General features: G+C 35.1%; 1 protein-coding gene across 2 annotated transcripts in view; it reads left to right on the top strand.

Moving 5' to 3' along the window:
- cps1 (carbamoyl-phosphate synthase 1, mitochondrial) overlaps positions 1–6,789 on the top strand; it is a 69,769-nt gene extending 62,980 nt beyond the window's left edge. For both annotated transcript variants that reach the window (XM_008403821.1, XM_017308540.1), the window contains 6 exons: positions 809–883; positions 1,026–1,124; positions 2,606–2,665; positions 2,807–2,919; positions 5,409–5,538; positions 5,635–6,789. In XM_008403821.1, the coding sequence (XP_008402043.1) occupies positions 809–883; positions 1,026–1,124; positions 2,606–2,665; positions 2,807–2,919; positions 5,409–5,538; positions 5,635–5,745 (588 nt within the window). In that variant the 3' untranslated portion in view covers positions 5,746–6,789. The remainder of the gene's footprint in view (positions 1–808; positions 884–1,025; positions 1,125–2,605; positions 2,666–2,806; positions 2,920–5,408; positions 5,539–5,634) is intronic.
- Positions 6,790–16,045: the final 9,256 nt, after the last annotated feature.

Raw genomic sequence — 16,045 nt, 5'->3', positions numbered from 1 at the left:
TTTGGGCCTGCCAGGTCTGACCGGCTTCCTCCCCCACCACCGGAGCCAACTCACCACCAGGTAGTGGTCAGTGGACAGCTCTGCACCTCTCTTCACCCGAGTGTCCAAGACATACGGCTGCAGATCAGATGAAACAATGACAAAATCGATCATCGAACTGCGGCCTAGGGTGTCCTGGTGCCAAGTGCATATATGGACACCCTTATGCTTGAACATGGTGTTCGTGATGGACAATTCTCTTGATCCTTCCAATTATGTGTAGTCGTTGCGAGATTATATTGGAAGGTATGTTGGGAATTTCAAACTTACTCCTTGTATAAGCCAGTCCATGAGTTTTATGTGTTTTAACCTATAAATGACAGAATAAATAATTAGCCCATTAAATTTTCCTTTTCACAGTGAGTCCTGACACTCACTTTAATTTACAACACATAAGATGCTCCTCCAAAAGAGACAGCCACACGTTGTGATACTTTTAAAGTTAAATTGCTACAACACCACACACTTCAACCTCCAGCAACTGACACAACCACTTTCAAGTAGAATTAATACATGATTTTAAAGAGCTATAGGAACTTAAAAACGGAAATTGCTTTTTTGATTTCTGAATTGTATGTTCTTAGAATGAAAATCTTAGAAAATTGCTTTTGTACTGCCCTACTTTAAGTATTCCTGCTGACCAAACTTTTTTTTTAAAGTCCACAAGCTGCTAAAAAGAACATATTTCAAAAGCAGCAATCAAGCATAACAGTGGCTCACATGCTGGGACATCCTATTTCTTCAAATTGAATGCATCTGCTTTTTCCAGGCACCAATGTTCTCTTGGCCGCGACTGAGGGATGCAGACCCTGTTCTTCGTTGTGAGATGGCTTCCACCGGAGAAGTAAGCAAGCTGCAGTTATCCAACCTGATTCTATTGTTATTCATTTTTTTGTAAAAACCCATTTGTTCCTTATTACCATGACACACTTTAAAATTTATTATTCTAACAGTTCTGAAATGGTTCCATTTCTGTTTTAATCTAGGTAGCTTGTTTTGGACCAAACATTTATTCAGCCTTCCTGAAGGCCATCCTCTCCACAGGCTTTAAGCTGCCACAGAAGGGCATCCTGATTGGAATTCAGGTAACAATACAGCTTCCTACAGGTCCACGTTCCTTCTGTTCTGTTCACCTCAAGCAGCACGTCACATTCAACAAGGTGATTTTAATGCACCTTGACATACAAATCAAGGTGCGTAAACTTTGCAGAAGTGGTCTAAAACTTTTAGGCTAACAGTGCTAGCTCTGCGTTCTTATTTTTTTTTTTATGTATAAAATAATTACTCATGTGTAACTTAACTTTGACTGGGTTGAAATCCTAACTAAATGTTACAATGACACATGGTCTAAAGGTTTTGAAACATCTAAGATGGTAAACGACATGATCAGTTCAAAAACAATTTTCAAGCTACAATATTTTAGGCTGATAAACCAGACACTGCAGAAGCCCTGCTGTGACTTTTAATAAATTGTAAAAGATTTTAAAGAAATGGATTAGGCTTGCATAGTGGAACAGTTGGTAGCATTGTTGCCCGCAGGAAGAAGATCCTGGATTTGAATCAAAGTCTGTGGTCAGAAAACGGAGAAGCTTACAGGCATCCTCATTTAAAACATCACAGAATTATTGTGTGAATTTTTAATTGCTTTGAATAACTTTGAAAGCAAGAAGTATTATTTCAAATAAACATGGTAAAGTGTTTGATGCTGGTTAAATCAAGCGACACAGGAGCTTCAGAAGCTTCTTTGTAATTATGCTAAAAAGAAAAAATGTTGAAGATAAGTCAAGTTTATTTTTGTTCTGAACAATCCAAAAAAATAAAATAAAATAAAAATACAATACTGGCCACTATTAGAAACCATCCGAAGCCTATATTAAAAAAAATCATACAGAGAATTTATTACGTAGTCAGAGTTGCACTTTTGACTTAACTGTCGATTCTTAGTGCAACCTTTCACAACCTATGAACAGATACATTTGGGTGTTAGTTTTTTTTAAAGGCATGCATAAACATAATTCATTGACTTATCTTCTTTTTTTATTTCATCTTTATTTATACAGGTAAGTCTCATTAAGAGAGAAGATCTCATTTTTAGTAGCGCCATTATGTCATCTTTCAAAGGACAATATTAATAATGTAATCCAGATCTACACTTACTGGATTACTTTAACCATGATTACATGAGTAATTCACAAACATTAGTTTTATAAAGTGCCCCAGACATCAGCATGAATAGGAACTGATGTTCAATATTTAATCACCAATATTGTTTGGTAATACAAAATTATTCTCGGCAATGCTTTTAAATCATGTTTTGATTGTTTTTTAAAATAAATAATAAAATTAGTGATACAAAATATACAAGGCACTTCAGTGTGAAGAATGAAGAAGTATGGAGGTATTAAGAGTTAAGGATGAAAAACTTGTGATTATTAGAAAGTCAGTGTTATTCCCCACATTTCTTAAAGGCAATACGGATCAACAGAGGAGCAGTGCATTAAACTATCTTCTTTTTTCTTGTTGAAAATCTTCATTTAATAAAAAAAAAAAATCTGGTATCTTGCAGCAATCTTTCCGACCGAATTTCCTTGCCACGGCACATCAGCTGAAAGAAGAAGGCTTTAAGGTGAGAGCTGACAGTTTGTATATAACACTGCTGACATTTGATGAAAATCAGACATTACAGATTGAACACTAATTGATTGGGAGATTAGTAAAATAAACATTTTTTTTTATTATGTTAATTTTGCTGAATTTTTTCATCCAGCTCTATGCTACTGAAGCCACTTCAGCCTGGTTGTGTGCCAATGACGTACCTGCCATTCCAGTAGCCTGGCCATCTGAAGAAGAAGGAAACACAACATTGCCCAGTATAAAAAGGTTGGAATATATATTACTCTATATATAAAGGCAATATTACAGCAATACATACGTGTGTCTCCCATCTCTAAAATACATTTTTTAAAGTCAAACCTTTAACTTGGATAATATACACATTCAGTGGGCAAAAATCTAAGAAAGAAATTTTTTTTTTCACTAAATTAAAGGTGGTGAAATTATAGATTGATGGCAATACTTGCCGTATCCTGCATTGCCAACTGAGCAACACTTTGTCCCCTACAACATTTCTCTAGGTTTAAGAAAACGGGGGTAACTCTGTTATTGCCCTTTGAAGGGCAGCAGAATTTTATATAAACTCTCCTGGTATTTCAAATAGTTTATGATGCTATGCACTGTTACAACCTTCCAAGGACTTTTGGAAGACAAACCAGTCCACAGTATTGTAATGTTAAATATGGGATCCTCTGCCATATTTAACGTAAGGTAATTTGCAAACATTTTCTCTTTTTTTAAACCCTGTCAAGTAAAGTCACAGTACAGTTGATTAAATTCCTCATACTGAAATGCCCATCACTAGGACAAAGATCTTTTTTTGTATTTGGCATCCTTCACAAACAACCACCTTCTGTGTAGATGGTGTTTAATGGTTTTAAGGTGTCTTGGTGATGCAGAAGTGCCTTTTTCTTTAGTTTTTTGTTGCATTTTTATTTTTTTATTTTTTTATGTCACCATCCTGCTCCCTGTGTGTAGTGGGGTGTGAGGTAGCACCATAAACTCAAGACCTTGTCTAGCCTATTGGCCTGTGGCTAAAAGAAATAGATGTCTGTGTCACATATTTATCCTTCAGGGAAATGGAAAGTCATAAATTGTGCTTCCTATGATTTTGTTAAAAACAAGTATATTATAGCACATTTTTATATTTCTTTTTACTATTTACTAATTTTACAGAAAATAAATATTCATGTTTTTGAAAAAAATCAATCTGTGGCACTGCTGGGGAGAAAAACAAAACTTTATTTTTATTATTCTTACATACTATGGTCAGGGCCTCTGATGATGTTGCCTGCACTACATAAGCTACAATTAATTATTCATGGCATACAAACCTGTTGTGATTAGCAAACGACATGTCATCATGATCTAGAGATATAATATTTCATTACTTTAAACAAAGCAATAGGTTTATTCATTTCAAATCTGCATACCTTGGTGCATGTTGATTGTAACTAAATTGCTATTTCTGTTTTGCAGTTGCTGGCTGTATTACAGCTACAAATATACCTCAAATTATCCTTCATGAAAACACAAAAATGCTTCTATTAGTTCCGGGGTTTGTGTTGTTCTGTTTCTCTTTGTTCCAGAGAAGAAGGTTTTCTTAGTAATAAGTCCAATTAGATCAATGAGGGTCACCTTGACTTACCACAGTCCATTTTCTTTTCTTCAGTACTTACTGGTCAGTCTTGAGTCTGTAGGGTTTTGGTACAGAACAGGTCATTTGCAGTCTGCTTGTTTTTTGCTAATTTGCTGGCATTTTTGCTCAGTCATACAGTATAAATGTTTTTTTTTTATTAAAATGTGTATGTAAAAGCTGTATTGGGGTCTCCTGTTTGTAGCTGGCACAATGCAACAGGTAACCTTTAGCATTAAGAGTTTATGTGCAAGAAATAATGAATTGATATGATTTCATTCAAAACTCAACTGTACTTCAGTTTGTCTATTCATTCATCAAAAAATTATTTAGGTTTTATGTAATGTGATACCATGCAATTCATTAAGATATTGTAATAAATGTATGATTTGCATATGAATGGGAATACTTAGCAAGTTGTTTTTACAAACTTTTTTTAATTAAAACGCCTTAAAAAATAAATTAGGTTGAATAGGTTTTCAAAACTGCTCATGAATGCAAAATGTAAACTCTAAATGCAAAAGAAGTCACATTGCTAAGATAACAGAAATAATTATGGCGAGAACTGTATAAAGTATGACCAATATAGTCCCATCATAATGTCTCTTTGTGCTAAAAAGTTTTACATAAAATTTCTCACTGGTTATCAAATTATTTAACTGTTTTGTCAGTAACAACATTTGATCCATACGATCAGGGTAAAAAACCTGAGACTATTGATCCCCAAAAGTACTTTTTGTCTTTTTAGTGTTTTACTTTTGGCTCACTCATTGTGCTTCTCTCAAACACCAGGAGTTGCCACTGACAAAACAGTACTTTTCCAATTCAGTAATGACAAGAGAAGAGTTCTTAGGGGAATTATTCAGTCTTTTAGTTTGACATTAGAACAGATCAGATCTTCCCCGTGGAAACATTTAGAAACTGACATTTCATTGAAACACAGCCTTCCATCATGCAAATGATACCAATGTATTCACATCACTCATGTGCATGTCCATGAAGTACAAATTAGTAAAAAAAAAAAAAAAACATTTCATCTGCAAATACTATTCACTGCACTGTTTTAAGTGTTTAAAATGTTTCTTCTTTTGTTACTGAGAGTTTTTGTATCCATTTGTAGATTGATCAGTCAGGGTCATATTGACCTGGTTGTGAACTTGCCCAATAACAACACGCGACATCTGAAGGATAACTTCCTGATCCGCAGAATGGCTGTTGATCATGGAGTTCCCCTCATTACAAATTATCAGGTCAGTAAAAGCGATGTCACCAGAGAAGGGAAATTATTTCATTTATCTTATTTTGTGTCATGGTTTTGAAGAAAATGCTCATTTTCTGTTCCACAGGTGGTCAAGTTGTTTGCTGAAGCTATTCGTTATGCAGGCGTTCTTGACACAACAAGCCTGTTCCATTACCGACAGAAGGAAAGCCAACCAAAAGGAGCCAGTCAGCGATGATGGAGCCTCCTTCCTTTGTGTGCATCTTTGATTTAGCTATAAAAAGAGATCGTTCCCAATATAATGAGGCTACAGAAGCTCAAAATGCATACATTAGAATAAAATAACACCAGAATCAGATAAGTTCTTTAAAACATAATAATATACAGTACTAAATCTGGTCAGTTGGATCCTATGAATACTTCACGGAATGCCTGAATGAAATTTTTTTAGAAACAACCTCAAACAGAACAGGCTTTTACCAAGAAAGCCCATTATAACATTTACATTGTGCATTTGTTACTCTGACAAAAATTGATAGTGGGGCAAATGTTTCCCTGATATTTCACAAAAGCCTAATCATCAATTTTTCAAAGAAGTCAGATGTTATGGTTGATTAAAGTTATGATCCACTGTTCAGATGCAAAACATGGCAGCCAAAATTTTTGGTAGATTTTCAATGGCTAATTAATTAATTTGGTATGGATACTTATTCTTTAGAGAAAATGGACAGATCTGTAGTCCGGGAGAATATCACTTAAAAAAATACTAATAATAACCACTCACGTCTTAATCATTCACATTTTCCTGAACTACTGAATTAAGCACGTTTCTTTTTAAGACTTACTTTTGCTCCCAATTGAGATCTTGTTTATAATTTTTTTTATGTGTGTGAGATGATACAACCACTGTAGATAAGCTAGCTGTGTGCGCATGTTTTTTTAATTTATTTTATCCTATTTCAATCAATTATAGGAAGATAATTTACATTTTAAGAATTTCAAGTGGGGAATTCTAGCCCTGTGATCTGGTTAAATATTTAGATGTGGTTTGTGTATAGCATTTATTTTATTTATAAAATTACCTTTTATGTAAACAAACCTCAACACATTTAAATTTCCACAAATAAGCAATGGTATCCGAGTTACTAATTACTTTGTTTTCTTCACCGTTTGTGTGTTTGACCCCAAAATAATTTCTCACATTCTCAAATTTCCATATTTATAACCGAGACTGTTTTGGAGAAAATGAATATGGAATAAAATTTGATTACTTTCCCTCCCACCCTTTTTTGTGTCTGTTTTAAATAGTTATTCCTCCTTATCATAATTGTCAAAATTATCATGAAAAACTGGTTGCTCCTGAAAATGAGACCTTGTGTCAGATCTGCTTGTATAAATAAAGATGACATATATAGACATATAAACAGATAGCCATAGACACGCATTTTTGATTTTACATTTTACCTTCACATTTACAGATGTAGGGATACGGTTGTGACAAAAATTCTCTTTTTTTTCCACTGGAAAGAACTGGAAACGTGTTTTATAAAAGGATCACATTATTTGTTATCTCCATTTCTTTAAGCTGCGATGGAAACATCTGAAGGACATCCGTCATTGTGAAGGATTACAATTTACACACCTGACCATCTGGTCTAGATGCGCATACATTTTCAATTTTGCACATAGAGTAGCTACATTAGGAAAGTAACTGTCAATCAATCAATCAAACAAAAAATGTATAACAATAATAATCTCATCTGAGTATAATTTCTGACCAAGACAGTGAACTCGATGCTGAAGCTTCGGTGCAAAAGCAGCTGAAGCAAGAACCTGCTGAATTAACAAAAAACACTTCTGGTCATTTCGGTTGGAGAAAAGTTCCCTGATTTCAAAGCTTTGGTAGAAGTGACAGCTGTAATTCCAGTTTTCTATCAGTTTTTTATTTTATTTCAATTTTTACATTGAAATGTGAACATGTAGTTATTGTAGCCACAGTTAATGTTTTTTGTTATCGTGAAAAAAAACCTGCGTGTATTTATCTACTTTTTCGAACTGGACGTTAATTAAACAGAATAAAAATTAAGTGTAGATGAACATATGTCATTTATATTATTTTAAAAATTGGCAGCAAAAATAGTTGGACAACTTTTTTTTTTTTTGACGCCATCAGTCAAAATGACAGTAATGCAAAAGTCTAGTGCAACAATACATTCACCAACATCTCTGGTGCTGACAACAGACTTGATATAGGCCATTATAATATAGGAAAACATCAACTTAATATTTTTTGAATGACTGAAATAAAATAATTTAATGTTTTTGTTTTATATTTTTCTTTAATACCTCAAAGATCCAGTTTACAACTGGCCAAGTAGCTCTGCATTTGTTGCACAGCTACTTGTGTTGGATATTTATTAGCCATTGACAAATGGATTTTGTGATTAATAGCAAGATAAAACACTGATTTAATGATTGCTACATTTTAGGTTTTACAGCAGTTTCGTCAGCTACAGCTGTGTCCACATTCTCCATCTCATGAAGACAAAAATAACATTTAAGTTCTCCTTAAGCGGCAATGTTTTTTTTTGTTGTTTTCCAATTCCTCCTTAGTTGAACTAATTCTACCTGAGCAGCCCAGGGCCATTAGAGTCATGATTCACTTCAGGCATAGTTACTAAGCAACAGTGCTGTTTGCTGACAACAACTCGCTGATAGAAGCTTATGTCTCAATCATGATGTTTGCAAATCCACCTTTGATTAAAGTGTGGCCTGGTTAAATCTAATCATATTCTGTTATTATTAGCAAACACAGAAAGGTTTTGTTATGTGTGCCATCGCTTTGAAACCCCCCAGAAGTGAACCAACGTATTGTGGAATAAAAGAAAAAATGTTGCGGACAAAGCAAAATCTTTCAATTTAAACAAAAAATAAAAAATAAACATTTTTTTTTTTTTTTTTTAATGAAACCAAAGATTTGAGAGATATTTGTTACCTCAAAGCTGGACTTAATGTTCTTAAAATGGAGGAATGAAAAAGAAAGTACTCCCTGCTGTGTAACAAACTACCAGCAATTCTGTTAGTCTTTATAAATATGAAAACAAAACTTAAACCATGAAAGTGGCATAATCATAACAAATTAGGAAAGTTTAAAGTATTTGAGAGGGCTTTGGCTGATTTCCTAGTGTTAAAACTTTTACGCAACTAAATGTTAGCAGGGGGTTGCTTGGCTTGAAAAATCATATTTAATTTCTTTGCCATTGCTCAGTTAGAAATATGTCAGTTACAAACTGACACTTTGTCATGCAGGTAATTTAAAACAGTAATAAAATAGAGAAGTCCATTTAATACATTTTCAGTGGACATGAACAAAATAATGAATTAAAACCACAACTGGACTTTTAAATATGGATTCAACTGCTTCTAACTATTGGTGATCAACTTCAGTAATTAGTAAAAATAAAAGGAATTGCATCCACAACTTTGAATTTACATGATCAAATAATATTTTTGATCGTTGAATGTAATGACACGATTTTCTCTAATTGAAATAGCAAAATTATACATACAGCTTCACATGTGCACATTCAATTGAAGTCATCCAAAAAACATTTAGGTACATTTTATTTAGGACGTTGCACCTTGAAAACATTTTGTATTTTGTAGCTTCCAGCATAATTCAGTCTGGTTATTCAGCCACTACTTTTGGCAGAACTTTCAGAATTATGTTTGGCAATACTCCATAAATTCACTTCCTTCTTTATTATTGTGCTTGGCTCAGACTCACCATCGCTTTAGTTACTAAGAATATATCCATTCTGTCTCTGGCATCGGCCTGGTTATGTTAGCTAAATGCCCCCAGTTACTTTCTCAGTTTTTTTTTCCCTGTGCCATCCTGAAGAGGTCTGGCACCCCCAGGGTTGACACACTYCACACTATGAAAAGCCCTTTTATAATCAATGTCACTTCTCTGTGATGAACCTGTTTGTGTCCTATGGCTCATACTTAGATACAACTGGATGTTCAAGACAGAGATTAAAAGCACATTTAAAAACTGGTTTTGCAAATGATAAATCTGACCAACACTAACCTCTCCAATAATTGTGACTTTAACCTTATTCAAAATGTATCTAGACTATRCTTTAAAGGCCAGGTCTATGCCAGGAAACCAAATAACTTTAATAATCTGTGCCATTTATAATAATGAAAATGGTTAAATATTCATGTTTCTTTATTTTTGTTCTGATCATGACTACAAAACAAGTTAGTCGAGGTAGAATCTGATCAAAAACATCTTCTCAAGTATTGTGTATATTTGAATCTGTGTGTATAGTTTTGATTGTGTGGATCAAGAAAATACACATTGACTTCAAACTCAAACACAAATTCTAGTTTTTGAACGATACTGAGAAATGCGTCTTAAAAAACCCAAATCAACATAATATTTGATTTTCCACACCCAGGAAAAGTGCATGTATAGTTCTCTGTATAGATTTTTGTCATCAAAACTGTGTTTTTGGCAGATGGAGCTAAATAGATCTAGGCAGAACATCTTTAAATTACTTTCTTTAATCACTGATGAAATTAGAAAGCTTTTTATATTTCAGTACTGTGAMAATATCAAAGAAGCAAGTGTTTYGTGTTAATTTATATGAAAGAGTATACATGCTGGTTATAGAAAACAGTTTTTCTTTTTAAAGTCACACTATTTAAATTCAAGAAACATTGAAGAGAACTGAGTTGTGGAGAAAGGAYGACACTTTTGACAGCACATGGGAAAAGTGCATTGTATTCTGTATGGTAAGAGCCGTTCTGAAGGAGTGTCCAGTCTATGCTTTTCAGATTTTATTTTTCATTATTCTTTGTTTCCTTCCTTGCACTAATACAATTTCTGTCCCAAATACCTTGCTTTTTTAAGGTTGATCATAGCAGAAGCAGTGTTGCTGACAGTACATGCTCAGACAGATAGGAAAAATTACATTCAGTAATTACTTTTTGAAACGAGTGAAGATATGTGAAACATAGTGCTCACAAAGAGGTGCTGAAAACTAAATTCAGTCACAGCAATAATAACACGGCAGGTAAACCTTGAGTCTATCCTTGCTAAAAGAAAAAAGAGAGAAAAAAAAACTGCTCAAATCAAAGAGAATAACTAACATTGTCCCTTTGTTCCTTTTTAAAAGAAGAATGAGGCCATGTAGTCTGAGCAGTCATGACCAGAACTGTTAAATAATGCACTGTTTCACCACATAACTCCTTTGGTTGGCATGAAGAGAGAGACCCGCTGCTTTTCATTTGAGAAAAAAAAATAAACCTGGCTAATTGACATGGGTTTTTCATGCTGCTCTCAATGAATAATTTATGGCGGTGAGGAGCAAGTGGGGCTTCGAAGACGGAGCGTAACTGTGTGATGAGTCACATTGTTGTCTCAGGCCTAAAGACATACAAAAAACATGTTAAAAACTAGTACAAATGTTTTGATGACTTAGTTTGGAAAAATGCTAATATTTTTGTGTCAGATTTCATTTCAGCATGTTGTACTTTTTTTTTCTTTTTTGTAATTCACAAAGTTTCTTAATCAGCCATGACACTGAAGAGGTTTTTTTTTAAAAAAAAAGGAAAAATACGTTGTTGTAATAGGTAGAACAACCGCCTGGGACAGGACATTTCTCKGTTGATGAGTAATGACAATCTTAGTGTCCATTTTTGTGTGTTGGGCTGGGGAGACTGAGAACTGAGAACAATGAAAAAGTACTCATACTACTTGATCTATTTCACATTTTGTAATGTTGCAAACTTTCATGTATTTCAATGGAAATCTTGTCTGGTGGAGTAATTGAAGAATTGGTTTGCATTTATATTCTCCCCCCTTTACACTGAAACCCCAATCAAAATCATTTTCCAAAAAAGCTAGCTTAAAGAGTATGAATACAGTTGCAAGACTCTAGCTGATTTATTACAGACCTATGACTTGATTTAACAGGACTGAGGTCCGAACAAGATTTCCTGTGACTGTTTAGCGGAAGAAGTTTGTCCTAAATATGAAACCACTCTTCATTATTTAGACAGATTTCATCAGCCTCCCATACTAATTACTCTAACCTTGAATTACATCAAATTCCCAAACATGAAAGCTTGCTTGATGAGTCCACATTCGAATTAGTTCCTTGTTAGCACACAATTAGGAACACTTTGCGAGAGAAAATGCAGTGATAGCAAATTCCCCTTTATGTTTTTCCCTCAGGTTTCAAGGGAGGACTTAAAGTGCCTTAAAGAGTGCATTTGGCAATCTGCATTAAAAAAACAACTTCCACTGAGCTCAATCACTGCTCTTGTTTAACAAGATGGGTAGAAGCAATTAAATGTCAAGGAGGAGTAGTGTTAGTATTCTGTTGATGTCGGAGAGATTTCCCTGAACACGGTGTGAAGGCTATAACTGAAGCTTTGTCCAGAATTTCAAAGATCCATAACAAGCACACCCACACCTGGGCAGTCTGAGGAGACCTGTAGTTTGCTAAAACTCACAATGAAGCTCTAAAATATACTCCAGGGAAAAGTTCTACTCACATTATCATAGCATTATGCTTGCAAGCATCTAACCACTTGGCACCACAGCATGGGTTCACTAACACTGTCAGTCAGAACAGTTCAAGATGAGGAGTTTGTACATAAAACAAGTTAAAGTTTTGTATTGGAATTTATTACCATGTAAATCTGTGCTAGCAGTGGTGCTTTTAACAAACCAGTATTCTAATAACTTTTGTTTTTGAAGCCACTTGTTCAGTCTTATTTTTGCCATCTTGACTGTTGTGTAGATTAAATTTACTCTGTGCAATAATAATTACTGTCTCCATCAAAGAATGGCATCCTAACTGAATATTTAGTTTTAGTGGTTGGAAAACAAGAGAAGTATGAAAACTATCAATCACAGTTGATGAGACATCCAAAGCATCTTTCTTCCTCCTTCCCTTTTTCCTTCCTTCTCTCTATACATCAAAATGCAATTTAGAATGTTGACTTCTGTTGTATTGACAAGTTGCAAATGGCACTAGCTTGCCTTTAAGTAGCAAGAGTTTAGGTGCATGATTGCAGATTATTGTGAACAATGTTAAACTCAGAACAAAGACTGACACAACAAAAGCCCATTTTACACCACAGATTCTGCTAAGCTGCATTTCCTAAGGAGCAACAGCTTTGCAATTCCCAAAGCAACTCGTGCTCTTTCACTTTATCTTTAGTGGCACAGATGTAACTCAGTAAGAAGAAAAAAGAAAAGAAAAAAAAAGGTCTAAAAACACAAAAAGCCTTTCATAAAAATGATAGATTTCGTCGGATTATTAGACCCATCCCAAGGTTTGCAACCAGTTGGGCCTCTCTCTGTCTCCCTGTTTTATTTGAGTTTTCTTTCACTGGCCTTGGGCTGCAAATCTAGAAAAGTGCTGGGCGGGTCCCCTAAAGTGTAGGGCTTTACAACAGGCTCCAGGAATAGATGGTTACTAATTAAAAAAGACATACAAACAATGAGTTAATGATGTTCATATTAAAGAACAGCTCCAACTGGGAAAGGCCTCGTTTATTCAAGGAGGAAGACTTCAAACTTATCAAGCAGCTAAAGCAGTAAAACTTTTTGCAGCATAATTAAGACAGGCCAAAAGCACAAAACATTTGAAGTCAATCAGCAGATGGGCGTAAAAGAGGATAAACCCTGGTGTAATGTTATCTGACTCAAAAGAGATAATATTTCAGTTTGTTTACATTCAGAGGACAACAGCCATGTTGCACATGAAGAAAGCCTAAAAACCATGTTTAAACTCAGCAAACGTATATGAAAACAGAATGATGAGCTCATTTAAAGAGCCTCTCTCGTGTGGCTCACAACAACACAACATTAAACATTTAACTCCGGTTTGGTTTTCATAACTGTGTTTCTTTAAGCTCATTAGATATGAATCTAGGCCAAGTAAATATTTCACCACAGGCTACTGTTAAATCTGATCCCCTTGCTTCTCCTCTGTTTCTTTGCCACACTGAGTGCATCCCTCAACCTCGTTTAGCGGGGCTTGCATTGTGCAAAYATTCTAAAAAAGCTCTAGATGTGTTGCTAAATTTAAACCAGGCCATCTTAAGCCATCTTTATAGTTTCTCAGCTCATTACAACTCGCCTAATTTAATTTCAAAACTGTTGCTGACGACGAAATCAGCACATCTTTGTCGCCTGCTTCATGAACATTTACAACAATCAGGGATAGCATTAGAACCACAGTTAGATTAAGTGAATAACACTGATCTGTTCATCATAACTTCTCTTAGAGGCTAACTTCAGTTAGTCTGCAGTTGAACTTTTGTCTTCAAAAGTTGGACAAGCTTTAGTCTGTCTGATAAAGGCCGAATCGTGATGGCTGAATGGAGTCAGGGAGTTTCCWTGTGTGAAGAAAACATGTYAGTGATGTTGGTGTTGGTTTTTGGTCCCAAGGCTCACTAAGATCCCATTACTGTTTCTCAACTTTTCAAGTTTCAGTTGTACCCATGGGTACCTTGGTGTCATTTGAGATTCCAATGCGAGTTTCTCAAAACATTATTTAATAATAGTGTTAAGACTGCCAGAATAGGAWTTTTTCCCAAATAAGATCAGTGAACTCTTACTCTGATGCTCAAACCCTCTTTGGCCTCTTGTCAATTCTCTGTGTGTTGGTCTGCCTCAAAAATCCCTCGGTGATCTCCAATTAGTTCAGAACACAGCAGCTAGAGTCTTCAGCAGAACCCACAAATATTATACTATACAATATGTTACTCCAGTTTTTGTTCTTTGCACCGGCTACCTGTGGTATTCAGTTGATTTAAAGATTTTGTTAGTTTTTAAATCAATGAATGGGCTTACATCACCTTATATTACTGAGCTACTATCTCCTTACACCACCCCCCCGCCCCCCCCCCGCGACCTCTGAGATCATCTGTTCAGTCGCTACTTTTTGTGCCCAGAGGAAGATTACAGATTAAAGGAAGATTCCTGAAATAATTCAAGATATAAAATGTATCGGGAACAATTTGACAAGAAAAACAATGACTTTAAGTTGTTGACATCAAGTATCTGTGGATCTGCTAGACAAACAGGTGTGATCCACAGCAGCCCTGCATCGCAGCTCTCAGGGGGTAAAGGATTTACTGCTAAGATCTCGATGTCAGATATCCCTCCACACCATTAGTGGTCCAGTGGATTCCAACCACTGACGCAACAGTTCTGATAGCCAAAGGAAACATTACTGTGTAGGACGTATCTAGTATTCTTTCAGAGAAATGTGATTATTTCTAGGTGTTAATATAGGAAGGATATCGGGGTTCAGATGGGAGCATGGGTGTAGCTATAGTAGTGTAAACATAATGTGTGTATCCCAACATCATGCATTCTGTATCATGCATTTTTTTTTTAAGTTGAGCTCTAAACCATGCCAGGTAAATGATTTGGGTTCCCTATCCAAGCACAACCCAACATGTGTATCAAATTACTGAGAAATTACAATTGAGAAATTGTTTTCAAAGATATAAAATCATCATACATAAAATACTCGAGTCTGCACAAACATATAGTCAAATAGATGCAAAAAAACACTTAGGATGATATTTTGGTACTCCCCCTCCACTCTGTGGGCCCCCTGCTACCATCTACTTGTGCTTATTTTCTTCTTATGCAAAGATGTTCTGCTTGCTGTTAATTACGGTGGACAACTCTTCAAAGCAGCAATAAGTCGACCCACCTTCAATTAATGCTAGCGCATTCACATTATATAGAGGCTTTGCAAAGCAGCTGTACCTGAAACTAGCACAGATCTCAAATAAGCTTCACACTATCCAGAATAAAAATATGTTTTTGAGTAAATTAATTACCACCAAAGTGAGATAAACTCATTACCATCCAGCAAAATATTTTAGCGGTAGAATTTAGCCAGTAATAGACATGGACGGCAAAATGAATCAAATGCACAGACAGTTTCAGACAATGACAATGTTGGTGCCGATAGCTTCTAAAATAATGAGACAATCAACTGTGAGCAGAGGAAGGGGGACACAGATGGACCAGTAGATTGTATTTGTTTTAATTTGCCTTAATTTACTCAGACTGTCATATTTGGTTATAGTTGGGGGTAAGTAACTTATAAGAATTGAAGATGGCTACATCTATTATTTAGTGGACAAAACTGTCTGTTGCAACACAAATCAAAACTCTTAGCTTGGGAGTGTTTTACAAGATGAACAGGAAGATTAATTGAAGTTGGGATTGTGTTCAGTTGCCACAACAGTAAGGCCACTTCCAGAGAAGCCAAAAATTTTACTCATGTAAGAATAAAAAAGGATAATAACATTAGATCATAACATCTGTTATCCCATAGATAAAAATTATGACTTTGTGTTTAAAATTTATTTTTGTAAAGAATAAAATGAAAATCAGTAAAATTAAATAGGAAGATAAGTGTCTTCTGAGGAATGGCCCCAGGTCTGGGGTGAACCTACTCTGTTATCCAATGACCACTTAGCAGAGGGTC

The sequence above is a fragment of the Poecilia reticulata genome, linkage group LG2 (genome assembly GCF_000633615.1).
Source record: "Poecilia reticulata strain Guanapo linkage group LG2, Guppy_female_1.0+MT, whole genome shotgun sequence".
NCBI classification, from domain to species: Eukaryota; Metazoa; Chordata; class Actinopteri; order Cyprinodontiformes; family Poeciliidae; genus Poecilia; species Poecilia reticulata.
This window is presented reverse-complemented; position numbering and strand designations above follow the sequence as displayed.